The sequence below is a fragment of the Equus quagga genome, chromosome 7 (assembly GCF_021613505.1).
Source record: "Equus quagga isolate Etosha38 chromosome 7, UCLA_HA_Equagga_1.0, whole genome shotgun sequence".
In the NCBI taxonomy this organism is placed as follows: Eukaryota; Metazoa; Chordata; class Mammalia; order Perissodactyla; family Equidae; genus Equus; species Equus quagga.
In genome coordinates, this window is record NC_060273.1 from 10,070,825 (window position 1) to 10,094,374 (window position 23,550).

General features: G+C 45.8%; 1 protein-coding gene across 7 annotated transcripts in view; it reads left to right on the forward strand.

Annotated features, from left to right (window-relative positions):
* SNX29 (sorting nexin 29) overlaps positions 1–23,550 on the forward strand; it is a 505,847-nt gene that overhangs the window by 245,694 nt on the left and 236,603 nt on the right. For all 7 annotated transcript variants that reach the window (XM_046665870.1, XM_046665874.1, XM_046665871.1 and 4 more), the window contains one exon: positions 3,648–3,754. In XM_046665870.1, coding sequence (XP_046521826.1) covers positions 3,648–3,754 — 107 coding nt within the window. The remainder of the gene's footprint in view (positions 1–3,647; positions 3,755–23,550) is intronic.

Below are 23,550 nucleotides of genomic sequence, written 5' to 3' on the forward strand. Positions count from 1 at the left end.
TAATACTTATCTTTTTTTAAAAAAATGTGTTGGTCTTCTGTATACTTATTCTAATTCAACTCCAGATGCTCCCTCAGTGATGTAAATCTCGTCAATAGGCTCAAACGCTTTAGCTGTCGGTGTCATCCTGAGACAGTCTCTCCTGGAGTCCTCTGAGCTGCTGTACGAGAAGAAGCCTGCCTGCTGGGGGGGCCTCCACCTTCCAGGTCACTCCTTCCCCTCTTCCTCCTCCTTTACTGAGACATAATTCATATACCGTACAATTCACCCTATTATAGTGCACAATTCCGTGGTTTTGGCACATTCACAAAGTTGTGCAACCATCACTGCTATCTAATTACAGGACATTTTTATTGCCGCCAAAAAGAAACCTTGTACCCATTTGCATTCACTCCCCACCCCTCCTTCCTCCTACCTTCTACCTCCTACCAGCTGAAAGCCGGTATGTATTCTGGACATTTCAGGGAATCAGGCAATATGGGGCCTTTTGTATCTGGCTTGTTTCACTTAGCATGATGTTTTCAAGGTTCATCCATGTTGGAGTGTGTCTCAATACTTCATTCCTTTTCATGGCTGAATAATATCCCATTGTATGGACACACCACATTTTGTTTATTCGTTCATCTGTGATGGTCACGTGGGTTTCTTTCACATTTTGGTTATTATGAGTAATTTTCTTACTTACTTTTGTGTTGGATCCCCTGTTTCCTGGAATCTCTGTTTTCCTCTTCCTAGATTTCTTTCTTTGATGGGAGGTAAAACTTCTGAGAGGTTGCATGTCTGAAAACGTCTTTACCTACTTCTCACATGGTTTGGTTTGCTATATAATTCTAGGTTGGAAATAATTCCCCTCAGGATGTTGATGGTATCACTTCATTGTTTTCTAGCTTACGGTGTTACTGTTTAGAAATCCTATGCCGTTACTAATTTTCTATCCTTTATCAAAGTTCTGCTTCCACTGTGGAAGTTTGTACCTTCTTCTCTTTGTCCCCCATGTTCTAACATTTCACTGTGAGGTACGTGAGCATGACTTTCGTCCCATCCATTGTGCCCGGTGTTCACTGAGCTCTTCTATCTTAATACTCATGTCTGTTGATTCTGGGACATTTCTTGAATTATATCTTTGATTTCTTCCCCTCTGTATTATCCTTTTTTTCCTTTCCTGAGCTCTTCTCATTTGGTAACTGTCCATATTATTTCTGTTTTCCATTTTGTTATCCTTTGGCTCTATTTTCTGGAAATTTTCTTACCTTCTATTCTTTATATCTAGTGGTCCATTTCTGCTGTTATAGTTTTACTTTCCAAAAGTGCTCTTTTGCTCTCTGCGTTCTTGTTTCTTCCTTTTAACTATCTTCCAATTCTTGTTTCTCAATGACACCATCTCCTCTCTCTCTGGGAATATTACCGATGGTTTGCTTTTGAAGTATTCTTTTCCCTAAGTTGTGTCTGTTTCCTGAGTTGTTTTTCTGTCTGTTTATTCTGGTTTCTATCTTTCATTTTAGGAGCTTGTCACAAGTGTAAGGTGATTTCTGGCTATCTACTCAGATGTAGGAGTGGGGTACTAAAAAGCTGGTTAAAAATCCTATGATTGTTTCTTGATGGGGTGACCTGGCTATGCCATTTCACTGGAGAGCCCCCAGGTCGGTCTCTTCAGGTCTTTTCTCTCCAGCTGGTTAGACTCCCAGGAAGATGCTTTCTGTTCCCTTGCTCAGAGGCCTCTGTTGGCTGCCTCCTGTTCTGGGAATGGGCAGGGAGGGGAGGGAAGAAGAATGGAGGAACCTCAAAAGTTCAGCATGCGTTATTTCTCTCCCTCTCCATTTTCAGTAAGATGCCCCCACCTTCAACTCAGTCCAGACCTGCTGTTTTACCTTTTCCAGAGAATAAACTCCTAGTCTTCTGCTAATTGCTTCTTAAAACCCACTTTGACCCTTCTTGTGACTTTTAGCCCCATGTTCACTTCCACTTCCAGAAGTGCCTCTAAACTAGCGATTTTTCAGCCTTTGGTGAGTTGTTCCATTTTCATGTATTTGGGCGTTGCCCACTTGCCACTAAGAAGGGAATTTTCTCAGGTCTGTCAAGTTACTTCCCACTTATCTACCTGCTTCTCAGCTTTGAAAATTTTGTCGTCTTATTTTCTCTTTTTCCTTAAGGGTGACGCCTTTAGAAAGAATTTCTTTAAATTGTTATTTTAATCGGATTCTGAGAAGATGTGACTGTAAATTAATGTGTTCAGTCTGTCAACTTTAGCTGGAAGTACTTTAAATTTTTTCTATTCCCTATTTCAAGTTACAGATTGTTATTGGACCACTCCCTATCGTAGTGGCTGGAACTGTAGTCACCACTGGGATGGAAACGATTTAGAGTTTCATTCCAGCAAGTTCTGTATTGTCACTCAGGGGCCTTGCTGCCTTTGCAGGCTCTAAGCAGTTGTGGCCTGAAGGAGGTGTAGCGACGGGCTGAAGATGGAGCCATGGGGTCCATTCAGGCTCAGTGACTCTCTCTCTCTCTTTTTTTTTTTTGTTGCTGAGGAAGATTAGCCCTGAGCTAACATCCATGCCAGTCTTCCTGTACTTTATATGTGGGTTGCCTCCACAGTGTGGCTGATGAGTGGTGTAAGTCCACGCCTGGGATCCAAACCCCTGAGCCCGGGCCACTGAAGCAGAGTGTACTGAACTTAACCCCTACGCCATGAGGCTGGCCCCTCAGAGACTCCCAGTTTTGCTCATTCTTTCCCCACTTTGACTTTCTCCCTCAGTGTCACTCCCTTTTACCCTGTCCCCTGTCTCTCACATTCCTTGTTTAGCCTCATTACCATCTCATCACAGTTGATTGAAGTGTCTTCCAAAACACACAGGAAACAGAATCTGCATATTTGATGCTTGTTTCAGACGTGGGGCTAATTCATATTCTTAATACGTATATGGATTCTTAACCACTGGTGCAGGAGTTCCTTCTTGCTCTCGTTCTACTTTTCTTGGAATTTTCTGGCTCATTAACAGTTTTTGTTTATTTACTCTTCTCTACAAAGCGAGCATATATGGATATATACCTAAAAGTAGAAACAGTGCCTATTGATGTCTGCTGTGCCGAGTCTTGTGCTGACCCTGGAGCCAATTGCTCTTTAAGATGTCATTGCATTGTTGTGCATTGGTTTTAGAGTTTTTCCAGAGGCTGCCTTGCTTTCAGTCTAAGTATGGTTTATAAAAGCCAATTCTTACTGGTTCTACCTGTAATCTGAGCCCCACTGCCATTTCACATTGGGCTGTAGGCAGGCACTACCTCACTGGAAAATTTTTTGTAGGAGAAAAAGAAGTTTGACACATATAAAAGATGCGAGTGTAGGCTCTATGTCTTGCCACTGTGTTGTCTGTTTTCCCCTGGAACAGAAAGTAGTGACGAGATTATTCCCCAGACTCATGTGCGTCTGTCTCTATGGCAGTTCTTCCATTTCTAAATACAGCGTACCATTCACTTTATTGTACTTGGGTGAAAATGTTGCAGTGTTGAAGTAATTAGTAATTGTGATTCTTTTAAAAGAGCTTTCTCTCTAGAGAAGCTGTTTGGAGAAGAAGAAATATTTTTTTTACCGGGAGAATAAGTTTTGACTACTGTTAAAATATTTATGGAGTGTCTTTCTTTTCTTAAAGTTGTACCGAATCTTTGGAATGTTGATGGAGAAGTTACCGTCACTGAGCAGAAGCCGGGAGAAGTCGCTGAGGAACTAGCAAGCTCCTATGAAAGAAAGCTCATCGAGGTAAGGCTGGCAGAGTCTGTGCGTTTATTACTGATGTTGGCTACTCCGGAACTTTCCAGAAACATGCCCAGCCTATTAAAACAGAGGTTAATAAAACAGCCGATGAAACACGCTCTGCCCTCCCAAACAAACAAAACACAAAGTGGGAAAACCATTGCACTTGATAAAGAAAAGTAAGAGCTGGTTCTTGAAAAATATCATTTAATTAGGACTTTGGGCATCGATGGCAAGGAAATAAGAGAGAACACATAAATACGTAATCTTAAAAATGAGAAAGCAAATGTACCCTTGGATTTGGAGCAGATTGAAAACAGGAGAGACTATCATGTACAACTTTGTGCTGGTAAATGTGAAAATACGAATGAGATGGACTGTTTTCTAGGGTAATGTTTATTATCCACATTAATTGAAGATGAGGCCGACTGCCTGAAGGACACCCAGAAACGTGCAGGAGCAGCTTGTAGAACTAATTAAAGAGCTGCTTCCCTAGATGCTTGTAAGCCTGGATGGTCTCAGGCTGATTTCCAGGAAGCCCTTCAACATATGCACAGAAAGCCCTTTGCTGTTTGTCTCTCCTTCAGACATTCCGTCTAGATCTGCACCTGCATCTCTATCTTCCTATCTTGGTTCAAGTGTGCGTTACTCTGATACAAACACCTGGCAAAGGGAGCCTAAAGAACAAACCGTAGACTAGTCTCCTTTGTGCATACATGTATAATATTACCTAATCAACTTCAGCCACATGTTAAAGGAACAATCCGCCTAAAAGTAGGTTTATTTAGGTTTTCAAGGATGGCTTATTGTTAGGATATTCATCAAGTCAGCTCATTAGTAGATCAAAGGAGAAAAACCAGAAATTGATCTTGATAGGTACAAAAAAGTTAGTTTGATGACATTCATCATTGATATCTGATAAAGGTATTCCTGATAAGTTAAGAATAAAGGTACTTCTTGGACAAAGTCTTTTTTATCAGAAACCGTTAATTATCACCATACTCAATGGTAAAGCTGGGAGGCTAATTTTTCGATTAGGTAACTAATATATAAAGTATACGTGGGTGTGTGTATATGTTGTGGTCACATGGTGGTAGTATTTATTACAAGCCACAGATGTTTATATACATAAATACATATAAGTATGCAACTATACTTTCAGTACGTTCTAAATCTTCCACAGTGAGTAAGTTTTACTTTTGGAGTCAGAGAAACACCCACCATTGCCATGGAGACATGCCCGATCTAGAGGGGGGTTTCAGAGGCACGGCCTTTGAGGAGGACCCCTGAGCTCATTCCTGGCTCAGGCTGACAACCCTGTGGTCTGTTCCATCTGTTTCTAACTGAACTCTAAAGAAGGGAGGTGACTTTAGAAACAACTTGAATTCTGACTCCAGAGAGCTCAAGAGAAGGCAAGCCAGGGTCTTGGCAACACAGGCTGGTGAGTGAAGGGTTAAAATCCAGGATGGAAGGGACTGGGGAGACTGTCCCCAAAGGGCCTCTCCCCACAACTGTGTCCATCCTTGGAGCCTCATGGGGGGTTGTGCGTCATGAGATCAGAGTTGGCTGATGGCAGTGCCAGGGTGCTGGGCTGTCAGTCCATTCCCAGAAAGCCTGGGTGGAGAGGGGAACAGAGCGAACAGGCCTCTTACCCTCAGAATTGTGACAACCTGTGTGTGTGTCTCCCCTGGGACTCCCGAGTCCCTGGAAGGCAGAGACTGTCCTTTTCACCTCTGTATCGTCAGCTACCGCTTATTGGCAAACAGTAAATGCTGAATAACCCTTGAACGCAAGTATTTTTAAGTTCTCTGAGGACTGGGATGTCTCCGGTTTGTTGAATAAATGAAGGCTGATGAGCCAGGTGGATAAAAGGGTTCTTAGTAGAGTGGAAGTGGGTGAAGCTTCTGTTCCTTCAGGGGAACCAGGGCGAGGCATTGGGTTGTAAGGACTGCATCAGACCTGCGCAGGTGAGAAACTGGGGCTCGTCTGCCTGGACTCCCTTGAGCATGCTGAGCAAGGGGCCCGGGGCAGCCACCTCAATGTAGGCTCCTCCAGCTGGAAGCCTGACATGCTCTCAGTAGCTCCAGCTCAGAGGGACTCGTGAAGGCAGCGACCGGCTTCTTAACCCACCGAGCAAAGCACCGTAGTTCATTTGTGGGCTGGGTGCTTGGTTGGTTGGTTCATTTGGTGACTATTGGGCACCTCCTTTCTGCATAGGGAAGAGCAAGAACAAAGGGCCTGCACAGGGGAGAGTTGGCAGTTTGGAGGACCAGAAAGGAGACCCATGGGTCTGGAACAGAGCGGATGAGGGGAGAGAGGTGGCACTGTGGCTGGAGAGGTTGGCAAGCCAGATGGCATCTTGGAGGCCATGTTGTGGCTGTGTCACCACCCGCTTTGGCTGTGAGAGAGTCTCACCATCTCACTGCGCTGACCCCAGCCGTGTGTGCCGGGAAGATTGTGTGATGTGGAGTGATTGTCGGGTCCACTTGTCTCATTGCTCTTGTTAGCTGCGAGAGAGTTAAGTGTTGACCTGGCCCATCAGAGGGAGTGGTGGTCGGGGTGTAAAGATTTCTCTTCCAGCCTTAAGCCTCCTGTCTCATCCTTCTGTGATTCCCTTACTCCGGGAGCAGTGGAGTTGATGGCTGTAGTCGTGAGCTGAGAGAGATGTGGGATTGAAGCTGGGACGGTCCTCCAATGGCATTCACTACCCCAGATTGATTTTCCTTCTTCTTTTGGTTGCCAAGTGAGCTTCTGTCAGTGATCTTTCATCTGTGAATAGCATTAGCATTTCATTACACCAAGACTTCTGCTGAACCCTTCATGTTGGCATTAATCAAGCCTTTCCAATAGTCTTTGTGATGCTCCTCTGTGATTTTATCAATGGGTTGGCTTTACCAAGAAAGAGCTGTAAACACGTGTGGGAGTGGAGTAATAAAAGAATGTGGGGGAAAAGTTGATGCTCTTCTCTTTCTGTTTCAGAAGGTCAAAGGAAGAAGAAACATTTCATTTGAAAGAATATAACTATTTGAAGTACCCCAACAGTTGAATTACTCCTTTGTGACTCATCCCAATGAGAAAGGAGTTCCTGAGCATTCTTTCTCAAGGTGTCTCTCAAAGCATTAAAACCACCTCACCCACCCGCACGCACACACTGCCCTCTACACCTCCGTGCTCCGGGACCTGGGATCTGGCCTCGTGGACCGCTCAGAGCCCGAAGTCAGCACTGTAGGTCAGGGACCAGGGACTGGACGTAGAAAGACTGCTCTTGCACACTATGATGGTTAACTTTTGAAAGCAAGAAGGAAAGGAGAATGCTGGCAGGTGTAGGTTAATCTGGCAGGGAAGAAACACTAATAGAAAAACAGGAATTATGTAACGGCCATGGTCATGCTGGCAGCTAGCTGTCAGGTGCAGACTTTTATTTTCAGGCACTTGGCTAAAGGCATTTGCGTAGATGAACTCATGTAATCGTCAGCAGAGTTCCTTGAGGAGGCTGCTGTTCACAGATGGAGTTTGAAGAAGTTGAGTAACTTGCCCGAGATTTCTCAGCTGGTAAGAAGCAGGGCTGGGTTCAAATCACCCGGAGCCCAAACCCGTGATCCTTCTGCTGTGTTCTGGAAGGCTGAGCTCGTTGTGGAAACAAAAGGGTGAACTTGACAGAAGAGAAGAGCCAGTTCCTAGTCGTGTTTGAGAGAAGGAATGAGAGGAGGCTAGGAGGGAGCCAGCAGGAGGGAGCAGAGTGGGAGCAAGGGCAGCTGTTTGAAGGGGCCCTCCCACCCCTTAGTGACTGCGGAAGAAGGGAGCGAGCCGGTCCCATCTGTGCTTGGAATTCCTTGCTTCCGAGGCGACTTGTAGCAGAACGCCAGGCTTGGAGGGAATTGTGGACCGTATCCTTTTAATTGTGTACTCGCTGCCTAACATGGCTCCAGCATACAGCGGGAGCTCCATGGGTGCTGAATGGAATGATGGTCTGCTGAGTGGGTTCAGCTGTACAGTGTAATGCTTAAAGAGTGACAGATGTAACTCTGGAACCCCAGACTGAGGTGCATTCTACAAGGGACCGTATAGCTCAGAGCATCCTAGTGGAAATGGTTAGATATCTAATAAGAGGAAACATGGGTTCTTGAGAGGAGGCAGACTTTTTTCTGGCACTCAGTTTCAGGGGGACTTTTAGCTTGGAGAGTCTGGAGAGGACATTGAGTCACAGACAGATGAATGGTCCCAACTCATGGAGCGCATATTTGTTGAGTACCTTCTAAGTGTCCAGGCTTCAGCTTCCTTTCTCCACCTCCAGTGGCTTCCCCTACCCCAGGAGCAGTAGAGTTGAGCATTCTAAGAGCCTATAGCCACGAAAGATCTGAGGTTGAAGCCAAGATGTTTCTCAAATGGCATTTACTTCCCCAGACTGAGCTTTCCTTCTTTTTTTGTTGTGAAGTCATTGATATTTCATCTGTGGATAGTGTCTGTGTAAGCACGGCTGGTCGTAGGATACACAGATGAAGAAGGCACAGTGCCCGTCTCCAGGGAGCTCGCGGTCTAAAGGTGAGGCACACGCATCCATTATGACCATCAGGAAGGAGGGCTGAAGTGCACACGGGGAGTTCCGCCACGTGGGGTCCTGGAGCCCTGTCTTTAACAGCAGCTCTGCAGAGCTTGGGTACCTAACTGGAGCTTCTAGATGGTTCCTTCCTTCTTCTTTGTGATCGTTAGTGATGGCCCTCTGAATTTTCTTTTGTACACTTCCCATCGTCTTGAACATCTTGACGTCAAAACCCTATCTCACCAAGGGTTTTGAAGATAAAAGATGTTGGACACATGCAGGGTAGATCCATTCTAGGATACCTGCTGCTTTACCTCTTTTAAGAAGAGTTCCTTTGGATTAGACTCACCTCTGGAGATTTCCCACTTTTCCAGCAGTCGCCTTCAAGGAAAGGTAGAATGTCGGTGGCATTTGGGCTTTTATCCTACATCTCTTTGCCACCACCTTCTGCAGTCTGGTGGCTGGGAGAGCGCAGCGTTCCTCATCAGGCAGACGAGTTCAGACCTGTCGCTCCCGTGTGTTCTAGGCGGGCTCCCTGACCTCTCTAAGCCTCAGTTTCCCTGGCAGTAAAATGCAGGCAGTCCTCCATACTAGTAGGCTTGCTCTGAGGATTAAATGAAGAACCGGTGCCTGTAGTAGACAGGAGGCATCTTTGTGACTTCGTTTCTCCTTCTCTTCTGATGTCCTTTGGAGGAATGACTTCTCCACCGTTGCTTGCTGTCCTCGTGGGGAGTGAATCCGAGTCCTCTGCCCTCCTGTGGCCCAGGGCTGGGGTGTTTCCTGAGCCATGGCTGTTGGGCCTTTGCCTCCTGGTTCTACAGAATGGCCAAAATGCCTACGAGGCCGTTTATCCAATCGCGGGTCTTGATAACTCTCCACTTGTTCCTGTGTTGAACTTGCTGGGACTGTTCTGGCTCCAGGCCCTTTTCTGAGCCAGATTCTCCCTCTCTCCTGACTGTCTACAGCACTTCCTTTCCAGCTTAGGTTAGAATCTGTTTCTGCTACTTTCCTCCAAAGTACCGAAGGTACCCTAGCTCATACGAAGCTTTATAGATATATGATCAGTAGATGTCATCGCCCCTCGTTTCCCTTCCACTGTCTCCTCACCAGGCCTCCTTTATTCTGCCTTGTTTGTACCGTCTCACGTCTTGATTTTCAGCCCCACACCCCTGCCGTTTTCTCGTCTGTGTGTCCTGTAATTCAATATTGCCAGTCCACCCTCTGCAAACACATCTTTACTTCCTCCCATGTGGCAGGACTCAGCCAGCTGTTGATTGATTTTTCAAATTATAGGATACTTATCATTTACTGTATGAGTGTAGTTAGTCCCTGAGTCTTTGCTCATGGGTGAAATAAATGGTATATTAGCAACATTTATTCTCATTATAATGGCAGAGTTACTATTAATGGAAAAGTAAGCTTAAGCGTCAAGCTGGTAAAAAACACATTCATAGTCACACGCTGTAGCTAACTGTGAATGTGATCATCATTTTAATAAAATGTAAAAGTTCCCGAAGCAGCCGGGACCTGGGGAGCAGTTATCCCACCAGCTCTGCTTCATAAATTGGCACCAATGGGTTCCAACACTCTTGATGTATCTGAGAGTCATTTTTATACAAAAGAAGGATGGGCTTTTAAATAAAATACTAGATTCTGTGTAGGAACTCAAGTTAAAGAACTCTGAGCTGAGATCTGCATTAAACTGATGCTCAGAATGAAAAGTATGATATGAGTTTGTTTTTATGTTTTTAATCTCATCATGCTGAGTGATTGAGACCAGGTTCTCACCTCATGTAAGGAGGAAAAAAGTTTTCTCACCATGCAAAACTTAGTATTTAAGTGCTGTTATGTATGAGTGAAAACTGGTAAGGAGTTCTCTTTTTCTAGAGCCATAGGTGTAATTCTCACTAAAGTATAAAGGACTAACTAGGCTAAACCTCTAAGGAATGCTCAAAATCTTTTTATAATAGAAACATTGAAACATGTACAAAAATAGATGAAGATAATGAGCCTCCAGGTACCCATCGCCCGGCTTTAACATTTAGTAGCTCCTGGCCCGTCTTGCTTCATCTCTAGCCCAGCCTACTCCCTGGTCTCATGATATTTTGAAGCAAACTCAAGATTTCATATCATTTCACTCCTGAGTATTTCAGAATATATCTGTAAAAGCTAAGAGCTCTTTAAAAACACACCAAAATACCATTAAAGAGCCTAGTAAGGGAGGCTCCTGCTGGTCCCAGTGACTCTCAGGTTGGAATATCAGAGAGAGTGCCTTTCAGGGGCCCTTGTTTATCGTCCTCCCTCCTTAGTGGCCTGAGGAAGGAACTTCAGCGTCTGATTCGTGTGACGTGGCCAAGCCCAGGTCTTTCCTGCGCCTTGAGTTTGCCCTTTGCTTGCCTTTGTACCTGGATTCCAGTTAATATCAACCACAGCCGTGTCACCAGCACCGCTACACGGGCCCTTGGGAATTTGGAAACAAGGGGATGTGACCACAGCGTGCAGGTTTTCACCAGTGCTGAGGGTTCCGGTTCTCCCGTGTGCCCTTCTTCTTGGCTGAACTAGTGCCCTCGTGAAGGTTTCTGAAGGAGGAGGAGGCAGGCTGTGTCCCACAGGTGGCACCATCAGTGTTTTTTTAAAAAATGTTTTTATTATGGACACTTCAAATCCATGTAAGAGCAGACAGAAGACTTTAACGAGCTTCTGTGGGCCCACGACCCAACTGTAACACTTGTCAACTCGTGGCCGGTCTTGCTTCGTCCAGACTCCCTCTTCCTCCCACCCCAGCTTCTCATAGTACTTTGGAGCAAATCCAAGGCATGGCACTGACTTCATCCCAAAGTATTTTGTACTAGATCTCTAATAAAACGTAAAGCCCCCTCCTTTTTTTTTTTTTTAAAGAAAAACTCCTGACATGTTATTATGACTCCTGAAAGTTAGCAATAATTCCTTAATATCATCAAATATCTGGTGAGTGTTCAAATAAATTTTGAATAGGATTCCAAATGGGGTCCATCCACACGTTGAGATTTCTTAAGCCTCTCTTAATCCGCGTGTCTTCCCGTCTGTCTCTTCCCTTCCCTCCACACTTATAATTTATTAGTTGAAGAAACTGGGTCATTGATCCTGGAGAATTTCTCCCATCAGTGTTTTTTGAGGGTCTCTTATGTGCCTGGTACTCTGTGACCTGTTAAGCTTTTGGTGACGTTTATTTAAAGCAACCCCCAAACATTGATGATAATGATAGTAATAGCAGTTAGCGTAAATTGAGGGTTTGTTCTGTTTGGTCCTGTGCTCGTTACGTTACATTGGATTGTCTAATGCTTGCGGCATCCTTACAGATGAGGAAACTGAGGCTTGGAGATGACAAGTCACCTGCCCAAGGTCATGGGGCTAGCACGTGTAGAACCAGGACGTGACCCTGGCTGTCTGACTCCAGCGTCGCCGCTCTGTCCATCCCGCTTCCCTGTGCCCCGCTAGAAACAGGGGTCAGGCCTTCCTGGCTGGCTAGCTTTGACCCTTAACCCTAAGGGGAGCCAGGGCAATGAAGGCAGGGACAAGCATGCCAGCTATTAGCTTGTCAACCCGGGGGAATTATTGAAGGATAAGGAGGGATAAGAGGAATAAATGCTAGTGACAGACGATACCTGATGTAAGCCTTATCGACGTAAACAAACCCGAATGCTTGCTCAGATGGCAGGCTTTCCCCATGTCCTGTGTGCTCATCGAATGTCCCCATCTGTGTGCTTAGGTGACCCGGTTCCCCTTTGGCAGCACTTCTCTTGCCAGGACGGTCTTCTTTCCCTCCTGCATCTCCCGGCCGGGCCTTCCATCACCGCACCGCTGGCAGGGCGTGTACCGCTGGCAGGGCGTGTTCCCCTGCGCATGACAGTGCACTCCTAGGCTGGCATGCCCACATTCCCAGACCTGCTAGCGTTTGTCCCTGCCCATCTTCTGATTTCTCTTATAGATCTGTGGGCATCTCTTTTCCCATTTCCTGGTGGGGTCGCCACCCTCTGTGGTGATGGTGCCACTGACCCTGCTGTTTACTCAGTGTCCCCACCCCATGTGTTCTGTTCGGCTTCACTTTGTCAGAGCCTCACTTCCGGTGTGTCTGTGGTCTGAGAGTCTGGAGTACTTGAGAATGAACAGATGAACTTCCATAGAGAGACCCTTGAAAAACGATCTAGGACTCCTTTTTGGGTGATAGATAAAAATAGTTGTAATTATGGCGGCTGGTTTTCAGCTTTGCAGCCCTGCACTATTTTGGACCTGTTTTATATTTGCTTTCCTCCGTGAGGCGGAAAGGGGTTTCATGAAGCTACTTCTGGGTCCCCAGAAGGCATTGTCTGGTCTCGATGGACGGGGTTACTAGAGGTGCCATCCTGTCAGGGTTGGGCTCAGTGTTCAGACTACGCCTGGTAAAGGGACAGAGCTGTCCCACGTGCCAGAGGAGCCCAGCCTGCCAGTAACGTGGAGGGTGGTCACCAGCAATGTGGAGCTGTAGAAGCTTGGAGTGTGGGGGCCGATGGCCAAGGCGGGGAGGAGGCAGGTGTTGAGTTTAATGCATATGGATGGAATGATGAAAAGCTGCTCTGGGCCCGGGCTGCTTGGGCCATTCTGCTTAAAACTCTCCAATGGCTCACCTTGCCCTTGGGTTCATGTAAACATAACAAACTTATATGTTAACATGAGACCCCGTGTGTTATGGCTCTTGCCTTCCTCCTCAGTCATATTTCTCATCTCTGAGCTTGTCTCAGTTTCCAAATGCACGTGTTTTCACTCACCTCTGGACCTTTACACAGGTTGGTTTTTCACCTGGAACCCTGTTCTTTCTCCATGTCTTCTCCCCTCCCTATTTTCCCCAGTCAATTGCATCTGATTGTTCAGATCTCACCCCAGGAGCCTTCTCTCTACATTCCTGAAGACTGAGTTCAGGTACCCCCAGGGGTCTCACTGCATCTTCTGTGGCCCCTCTCCTAGTCCTGACAGCCTGGTATCTATCACATACCTGTGTGCCTTGTCTGTGTTCTCGTTTCCCTCGTTCTCTCCCCCGCCTCTCGCTGTGCTCTAAGACCTGCCATGGCAGCTCTTGCATTATCTGTGCCGTTACTGTCCCAGCGTCTACCATGAACCTGGCACCTGGCTGGTGCTTAGATCATTTAGGAGTCTTTGGGTTGCAAATGGCTGAACACTTGGCTGAGACTGGCTGTGGCAGAGAATTTGCTGTGTGTTTGTCAAGGCTGTCTCATCTCTCTCTTCCTGGACAAAGAGGATTGGTGCCTTTCCCAGTCTCCCTCACATACTTTGGTGCTCCTGTGTTGGGTGTGTAGATATTTATGGTTCTGGCCAATGGGCTGTCAGTGGAAGTGGCGAGCATTGTCCGAGGCTGAAGCAGAGCAGAGTTAGTGTGAATCTTTGTTCTTGTTCCCCCTGCGGTGATGCTCCTGGCAGCCATGTGTTCCATGCAGCGTAGCCACACGATGACACTCCCCTGGATCCCCGAGTCACCACCTGGAGGGGAGCTGCCCTCCCATGCTGCTGGGTCTGCTGCAGACGTGGTGAGGGCAGGAAGAGGCCTTGATCTGTTCAGCTGCTCAGCTGTCAGGGCTTGCTTGTTGTTGCAGCAGAGCATAGCCTCCCCTGATTATCCCCAGAAAGAGAATTTCCTGACTGAAGGGAGAGTCTCATTTTAGGTGTGGTTGAATCTTAGGATGTGGGGTATGTTACTAAGCTCCTGTCTCTCCCTGGCCCCTGCCTCTACCATTTCTGGGTTGACATCAGTTTTGTTTTTTTATTGAAGTCTTAATGGTTTACAACATTGTGAAATTTCTGTTGCACATTATTTTTCAGTCACCATACATATGTGCCCCTTTACCCCTTATGCCCAGCCTCAAAACCTCTTCCCTCTTGTAACCACTTTTCTATTCTCTTTGTCTGTGTGTTTATCTTCCACATATGAGTGAAATCATGCAGTATTTGTCTTTCTCTGTCCAGCTTATCTCGCTTCATGTAATACCCTCAAGGTGCATCCATGTTGTTGCAAATGGGATGATTTTGTCCTTTTTATGGCTGAGTAGTATTCCATTGTATATATACACACCATCTTCTTTATCCATTCCTCAGGGGTTGACATCATTTTTGGTGGGCTTTCCCCTCCTGGTCACAGATGGCTGTCATAACCCCTGAGCAAATAGTTTTTCTTCCAGGTTCACATTCAGAGGAAAAAGCAAGAGTCTATATCCACATTCCTGGCAAAAGCCTTGAGTTCACACTGATGGACCCAGCTAGGTTCCCCTCTCCCTTTGCAGCCAATTGCAGGATCCTGCTCATGGGCTAAGGCTGAGGGACGAGCCCCATTCAGATGTAGAGAATGGAGGCTGGGGAAGAGGGGTGGATCCCCAGTGAAAGCTGAGACTTGCTAGACAGGAAGTGGGTGCCGTGGAGACAAACCCCCAAGGTCCACTTTAGGGCTCTGTAAATGTTTGAGTGAACACGTGAGTGAATGAACGAATGAGTGGGTACATTGACGAATCAACCCTCCCCCTCGCCTTGAGGGGCTCATAGGCTGCCAGAGGAGTTAGCCTCATAAGACAGTAATTTATAGCAGCAAGCGGTCAGTGAACCAAAAGAAGGAAGACAGGGAAGAGGGGAATTAACTCTCAGATCTCGTTGTGGAGGCCACATGGTTTGGGGTGTCTCAGAGAACATATTACAGAACATTGTTCATTTCCAAGCAGGGTTTTGAAGGTAGAGTAGGAATGTGCTGCAGAGACAGGGAGGGGGAGGGCAGTCCGGGTTGCAGGAACAGCATGCACAGAGGTTTGACCAAGGGGCCGGCCCGGTGGTGCAGCCTCGAGTTCACGTGCTCCACTTCAGCGGCCCGGGGTTGCCGATTTGGGTCCTGGGTGCGGACCTATGCACCGCTGGTTGAGCCATGCTTTATATGTCGAGCCCACGTATAAAGTAGAGGAAGATGGGCACGGATGTGAGCTCAGGGCCAGTCTTCCTCAGCAAAAAGAGGAGGATTGGCAGCAGATGTTAGCTCAGGGCTAATCTTCCTCAAAAAAAAAAGGTTTGACCCAGTTGTCGGGAGGCAACTGACTGACATATGAGAGAGTGAGACAGAGGCAAAACATCTTCAGGGTTTCTTTTTATTAGCACTATTTGTCATTCCTATTAGAGTGTTTTCAATTTCAGGTGCAATAATTAATGTTCATTTTTCTGAATTTCCGATTGGGAAGTTTTCTCTTTCCTTGCCTCTTCCTCTCTGATTCCCCCTGCCACAGGCACACATGGACTGCCACGCCTCCCCACCCTTCGCCACTCTCGGCCATTTGATAGAAATTCCCTCTAAAGCCCCGCCGGCCGTCTCTAACCTGCTCAGGAAGATGCCGTTTTGTGGGTCAAGTCCGTGGAGCTGAGAGACTTCCGTTCCTTAAAAAGGCTCTGCAGTCGGGTCCTAAGGGACGACGCCCAAAGACTTTCCTCCTGAGCGGTTCGCAGAGTTGGCTCGGCTGTAGTTGGGAACCATATTGTGAGAAGCGTTGCCTGAGGCTGCCCTGTCATTTTAGAACCGGCCCTTGATATGTGATAGTCAGGTTTGGGACTTCACTTCTAATAGCTCCATGTTCCTGTTTGTTTTCTTTAAAGGATCTGACACCTTGCATCACCTGCCTGTTCTCTCCACTGAGAGGCTGACACAAAGCGCTCAGTGGCTCTGGTGATCGGTTCGTAACAGCCAGAGGTTGGATTAACTTTGTAAGAATTGCTGCTGATATCCATCTGTGCAACTTCTTTACGTGGAATAAGTAGGAATTTTCCCCACAGTGGCTCATTCGCCTAGAAATGAATGAATAGATGAATGAATTGTTAAATACAAATTAATACAATTGACACCATTTAATAAGCACCTGCTGTGTGTCAAAAACTGGACTGGGGCATCACATGCATCCTCTCATTTAATCCTCACAAGAACAGGTCAGGAATCTGAGGCTCAGAAAGGTTGAGTAGAGTATCCTGAGTCACACAGCTGGAAAGCAGAAGAACCGACATTTTAACTGAGTTCCAATGATAGCAGTGGCTGTGGTCCTGCCACCTCGCTGTTCACATAGTGCCTTTGTTGACAAATGTGTCACTATGAGGTTTGACGGCCCACGTTGGAGGTTAAGCTCCCCGTTTCTGTTTCCTGACACATTTTATGACTGTCTTCTGGCAGAATACTCTTCTGAAGCTTGAAATAGTCTTGAAATTGGACTTGGAGCGACTTTGAGGTTTTGTCACTTCCTCTGATTTATTACAGTGTAAATTAATCAAATGAATTATGTGGCTCAGCTAATAACTTGCTTTGATCCAATGGCTCTCTAGAAAGAACGAGTTGAACATTTTAATTTAATCCACTTTGGGGGCATGTTTGAGTGGATTAGGAAAATAAAAAGCACAAAGAATCCTTTTTATCAATGAATATTGAGCCATTCTGTTCTTTTGGTCAGGTGTCTGTCTCAGTCGTGGTTAAGATCCATGTCAGGCTGGCTGGCTTACATTTGTTGAGCGCTTACACTGTGCCAGGCATTTTTCTGGGCGCTTTATTGATCTCATTGGGTCCTTACAGTCACTCATTGTGGTGGTATCACTCTTATCCCCATTTTATAGACGAGGAAACTGAGGCCTGGCGAGATTGTCGATGTTTGAGGTCACGTAGATGATTGGTGGCAGAGCTGGTGGTGCAGTTCCAGACCTGAAGCTCTTAACTGCTCTCTGTTGAAGAGAACCTTGAATCTAAACCACAGGAGATGGCGTCTGTCCCCACGTAGGCTGGAATGTGAGGGTTCAGTCCTGGTCTTAGGGCCGTGCCCTGGCCCTGTTCCCTAGTCTCTGGAGCCTCAGTTGTCCTCATCTAGAGCTGGGGAATCATGGTTTCTGAGGTGTGGCGTTACAGATAGAATGAGGAATTGTACGGATCGCTTCCTGCCACCCCTCTCGTCCTTGCGCGGCGTGCATGCTGTGGAGAAGGACTCTCCTGTCTTGTTTACTTGCTGGGGACAGATAGTGTCACTCACGAGTAGAACAACCCTGAGCCCCACCAGGAACAGAGTAGCCACAAGGCTAGTCTTCTCTTGGGCCTCCTGGCTCTGGTGGGCTGAGAATGTCCTCTTGTCCTTACTCGGGGAGCCTGAGTCATTCCTTGTGTCTGAGGATGCACCCTTCCACCTGAGGCCAGGGAAGTCCAGTCATTGCCCCTCTGCAGTCCGTGCAGGAATCTGGACAGCTTTCGGCTCGTGCTCCTGCCACCACTATAGCTGAAGGGACCATTTCTGGTTCCTGAGCGCTGGTCCTGGCTCCTTGGCCTGATCCTCATCCAGGGAACGAGGACACAGCTCCTCTCTGGGTGGATTCAGGCCCTTTCAATCACTGCCTGGACCTGCCTCCCTCCTGGCTTGCTGTCACCTGGCTGCGGACTGCTTGTCCCACCGCTAGAAGTGCTCTGGACCTCTCTGAGTCTTGGAATCCAGGCCAGTGCAGCCAGAGCCCAGGGAGAAGATGTCTCTCCATCCCCGCCTCCTTGGTTCTCCACTTGCCTGTTCGGGGCTTGACTTTACCAAGAGGACCACGGGCGGTGAGATCCGCCTGCCTCGGAGCCCACTGTTCCTGCTTTCCAAGAGCCTGCCTCTCTGTCTTGTTCCGAGAGGCTGCCAGAATCCCTGACCGTTCCTCCCCCTTCCTGCCGACCTGAGAACTTGCGCTTGCCAAGTTGCCCACAGCTTTCTTAGTTTTGTTTTGCAGAAAATAACTCTGTCTCGCAGCTTCCTTTGTGGCTAATTTTTGCGCATCAGCATGCTGCTTTTTCCGCAGCTTCTGTTGCCGAAGGTAAATTTTACCCCTGTGACCGGGGAAGCTGGGAGCTGAATACACTCTGCCTCCTCACCTCCTCGACGTGACTCACAGCTTCCATTTTCAGGACCGAAAATTCAGCTTTGCCAGGGCAAACTGTCAGCCTCTTTTATACAGTGACAAGTACTTTTCCAAAGTTTCTTTTCCCCTTCACAGAACCTTCAGAATGCCCCGATTCACATCCTTCTCTGGGTCACGCAGGTAACTCTGTGGCCTGCTTTGGGCAAAGAATGCTACTTCTTTAGCAAAGGAGATGGAAATTGGGTTCTGTTCGTTTTTTTCCCACACCCTCCAGGTGGTTTAAAAAAAAAAATCCATTTTTAACAGTGTAAAGATAGAGAAGAGAGACCAGTCTTACAAAAACTTAAAAACTTTTTTTTCTACAAAGACCAACTTCTGTGTACCATCTCTTTCATTTCCAGGTGCCTGAGATTAATGCTTTCAGAAAAACGAGTCTTTTAGATTTTCTTCTCCTCTGAATGAAATGTGTTCTGTGGTAACGACCCAATTTCTACTATGTAATATGTAGAAATTATTTTCCCTTTTTGAAGAAAGCTGTATTTAAATGGTAAAGTATTACCTTTTTGTCTTCTTGAAAAATCTTTTCTGCCTTTGGTAGTAAAAGCTTTTAAAATTAATGGAAAATTCCCCCGTCTCTTTGCTGTAGCTCAGGAGGAGAGCGAGATATCGGTTTCTCTGTAAATAACGTAACAACTGCCTTCCTGGTGTTTGACGTTTGAACTGCTTGATGGTGTATATTCTAAAGCAAAGTGGTGGTCAATTTGGATGAAAAGTGATAAAACCGAGTGGATTGAGTTGGCTGTCAGCAGTTAAAATGCCATTTTGCACCTGAAACTTTGTGCTAACAGCCTTTGCGTATGTGGGGAAAGAAACACAAATTTCCTACAATTTTTTTTAACGCATCAGAATTATCACAATTTTTTTTTTTTTGGTAGCACTTGACAGTTTCTAGATCATGGATCTGCCAACCTTTTGTCTATAAAGGGCCGAATGATACGTATTTTAGGCATTGTGGGCCGCATTGTTTCTGTTGCAGCTCCTGAGAGCTGCCATTGCAGCTCTAAAGCAGCCCAAGGCAAGTTGTGAACGAGTGGGCGGGGCTGTGTGCCAATAAAACTTCGTTCACTAAATCAGGCAGCTGGCCGGATTTGGCCAGCAGGTGGTGGGGTCACTCCCTAATCTAGATGGTTGTCCTATTTCATGATGATGGTGATGGGATCGCCATGCTGTCAGAGTCAGCTGCTGTCTGGAGGGTTGTCGTGCGTCCGGCAGTATGCGTGTTTCGTGCTCGTGAACACTCGGATGAAGGATGAGTATGACTATTGCCATTTTCCAGAGGAATGCAGTGCGGCTCAGCTGTGTTCTAGTAAAGCTTCATTTATGAATACTTATTTCCAAAAAAATAAAAATCAGCTTCTACAGTTAAAAGGCATACTTCTATGTCTTTTTTGCACTGACACTATAATTTTCTGTTTATTATTTTTTGATTGTGTTATCTGTTCTTCTGTCATTTTGGAAACTGTCTGTTAGATAATATCCTTTACAAAGTGGACTATCTTGGAGCCGCCTTTTAGGGTGAATGCATTTCAAAAGAAATCTCACCATTTTCTAAAAGCATTTCTATTGGCCAGCCCAGTGGCATAGTGGTTAAGTTCAAGTGCTCCGCTTTGGCAGCCTGGGGTTCATGGGTTCAGATCCCAGGGGCAGACCTAACACCACTCATTAAACCATGCTGTGGTCATGTCCCACATACAAAATAGAGGAAGATTGGCACAGGTGTTAGCTCAGTGACAATCTTCCTCAAGGAAAAAGAGGAAGATTGGAGACAGATGTTAGCTCAGGGCCAATCTTCCTCACCAAAAAAATTAAAAAAAGCATTTCTAGTTCAGGAGGAGGATCCATTCTGGGCTTTTTAAGAGAGTAGCCATTGCAAATCAAAGGTAATTTGGTTAGTCACATTCTCATGTCACTAGGAATAAAAGGAATGTGATCATTGGGGAAAAAAATACAGATAAGTAACACTTTAAAAAAGAAAAGTCACTTGTGGTTTGTCCCAGAGATAATCACTGTAGACCCTTCGGGGTCTATCATGACAACATTTTGTTTCCATGTGTAGATATACTTATCATATAAATGTAGGTATTATCTGTCCCGTAACATACTTACTTTTGCCTGGAATGTATTGAATTTTTCAAACTTGGGCTCATACTCTCTGCAGAGTTTTAGAACTTATCATTGAAATCAGATTCCCACTCTGGAGGCCTGGTCCATGGTTGGTGGTTTGGTGACACCATTTCTAAGCACATAATGTGACCGCCTAACAGGTTGTCAGCTTTCCCTCTAACTCAGCAGGCTGTGAAAGGCTGGGGTCTGCCCCGGGTTGGTAGCATGTATGTCTTCCCTCTGCATCTGTATGGGTGAGCGTGAGGTCAAACTGTCTGCCCCCCGAAAGTCTTCAGAAGCTCATTGTTAAGAAATGATATTCACGAACACCTGCCTGAAGGTGGTATGGTCTGTCTGTGGGAGACCCTTTTGTCCTTGCCTTAAGCCAGACCATGGGCAGGAGCAAATGTGGCCTGGATTGTTTTACTGCGTAGAGAATGATTCTTTTGCAGTTCACCATGAAGCTGTCGGCTTGTGTTGAAGGCTGCAGACCGGCAGCTGATAGACAGTATCCAGCCTACGGGGGTGTTTTCCTTGCACATGTGGAGTTGGTCTACATAATATTCTTTTTAAATTGGAATTAGTTTAGCTGATATTAAAGTCTAGATTTTGGCCCCATTCTGCAGAAATGCTTGCCCACGTGCACTAGAAAAGAGACATGCAGCCATGTTCATAGCATTGCCCATAGTGGCAGAACATTCGTTGCAACTCAAATATCCATCAACGTGAGAGTAGATTAAAAAACAATGTGGCGTAGCATAGAAATCAATACAGCAATGACAATGGACAAACCCCAGCTATGCACATCATGTGGGCGGGTCTCATGAATATTATGTAGTGCCAAGAAAGCATGATGCATCAGAACATATTTATATGAGGATCAGAAAAATGTAGAATGGAACGGAAGATAGGTTAGGGATTCACACATGTGGTAAACTATACAGAAAACCACAGGGATGATAAATATAAAAATCAGAGGTTCTCAAAAATGCTAGAAGGTTCTATGTCTTAAGTGATACAGGCAGTGGGTTGGTACATAGGTATTTGTTTGTTACTGTTATTGATTTCCTACAGGTATGTATGTGTTATTTATTCTCCTATATGCTTGAAATATTTCATAATTTAAAAAATTGGATTACCTGGAAGCATTGGCCCTATATTCCATCACAGCTGCCTCCTGTGATGCTGTACAAATTTTCCAGCTTATAGTCCTTAACTACCTACTGTCATCTATTGTTCCCCTGGCCCAGACTATCTCCCCTATTTTCCGTGGCATTTAAGTTTTTATCCTCTGGTCTTGGGATGTTAGGAGATACAGCCTGCTGAAAATCATTGCTGTATTTTCTGCAAGCGCGTAGGTAAGGATGTTGTTGATTGCTCACGTTGTGTGTAATGTGAGTAATTTCTGTGCAAGAGAAATTTCTCTCAGGTATAAGAACCAGGAGTGATTGTCTTGACTAAAGTCTTTTGGATGCTGTGAATGCTCTCACTGATCATGTTTCCTTCTTTGCCTTGGCTGCTAGGAAGCTCAGAGGCAATATGGGCTCATATTTAGCAAAATGTGTTTTCAATTCTGGCCTTACTGTTGGCTTCATCTTTTCTCCTGCCTCTCCTCCCTCCTTTATTTCCATCCTTAGTTTTAAAATACTCTTCCATGATACAACTCTTTATACGTAACCATATTCTTTTTTGGAAAAAGAGAGGATATAAATTATAAACTCTCATTTACTTTGAATGATGGCAGAATATGGTTTTGTGAGAACGTTCTGGAAATCTGAGCTTTATCCAGAATGTTTTATTCACAAGGCTGCCTTGATCATCTATTTCAGCCGTGTGGGTTACTAATTTTCCAAGAATGAGAATATAATTAAAATACACTTAACGCGAAAATGCAACTGAACATAATTTGATCTTCAATAATTTAGAAGGCAGTTAGGGAACTTGCCGTGCCTCAAGGCCATAATTACAAACATCAGTTACCATAGTGTGACACTATAAAAAAATCTGGTTATTTCAGCTTTCTGACTAGTTGAAATCTGGAGGAACTAGAATTGAGAGTCTGTGCGTGCAGTGTATATATAGGTCTCCTGAGCCCCGACATATGAATAGTTCATCCATGATTTCGTAGCCGACAAGTGTCAGAAGAGAGGAGGCAGGTGGGTGGTGGTGGAAAGAGTTCAGTTCTCCAGACGTTTACCAGGTAGTGCCTGTCATGTGCCAAGTGCTGGAAAAGTCTTTGCCTTATGGTTGGATGCAAAATACAGGATTGTAAATAGATACATATTTTTAAAAGTGGTAAATGCCGTGGCAGCACAGATTGGTCTCTTACCTCAGCATGAAGGGGGTAGTGAAGGAGTCACTATGCCAAGAGGCAGCATATCCACTTGGGGGGCAGACTGTGGGTGCACTGGGCTGTGGAAGATCTGAGAAGGCCTAGAACAACCTGGTTTGTTAAAGGGGCTTACCTCTTTTTTCTTTTACTCTTATCCTCGTGGTGATAGAGGAGGAGGTGATAGAGGAGAAGGTGATGGTACTGATGGAAGAGGTGCTGGTGGTGGAGACATGCTATGGGTGGAGGAGGTGGTGGTGTTATCGATGGAGGTGATGGAAGAGGTGGAGGAGGTGGGCTGGGGCATGGTGATGCTGGTTTCAGCATTGGTGGAGCATTTCTGTGGCAGGCACTATGCTAAGCTCTTTACACACACTGTCTCTTTCAACCCTCAGAGCAGCCCTGTGAGGATAGGTCTTTCTTTGTAGCTTCCGTTTTATAGATGAGGGAGCTGAGGCATGAAGCAGTGAAGTACGCTCCTCAGGGGGTGGGAGTGAGAAGAGGTGCCCCAGGCCTGCATATGGGCCCATTCCCGCATCTCCTCAGTTCTTTACTCACATATCCAGTTCTTAGCCCTTCCCTGACCACCCTATTTTTTCCCCAGCTTTATTGAGATATTACTAACTTATAACTTACGTAAGTTTAAGAAGTGTGCGATGTGATGATTAGATCCTGCATATATTGTGAAATGATTACCACCATAAGGCTAGTTAGCATCTCCATCCCCCATGTAATGACCATTTTGTGTGTGTGTGAGGTGAAAACATTTAAGATCTGCTCTCTCAACTTTCAAGTAGATAATACGGTATTGTTAATTATAGCTACCACGCTGTACCTTGGATCCCCAGAACTTACTCTTCT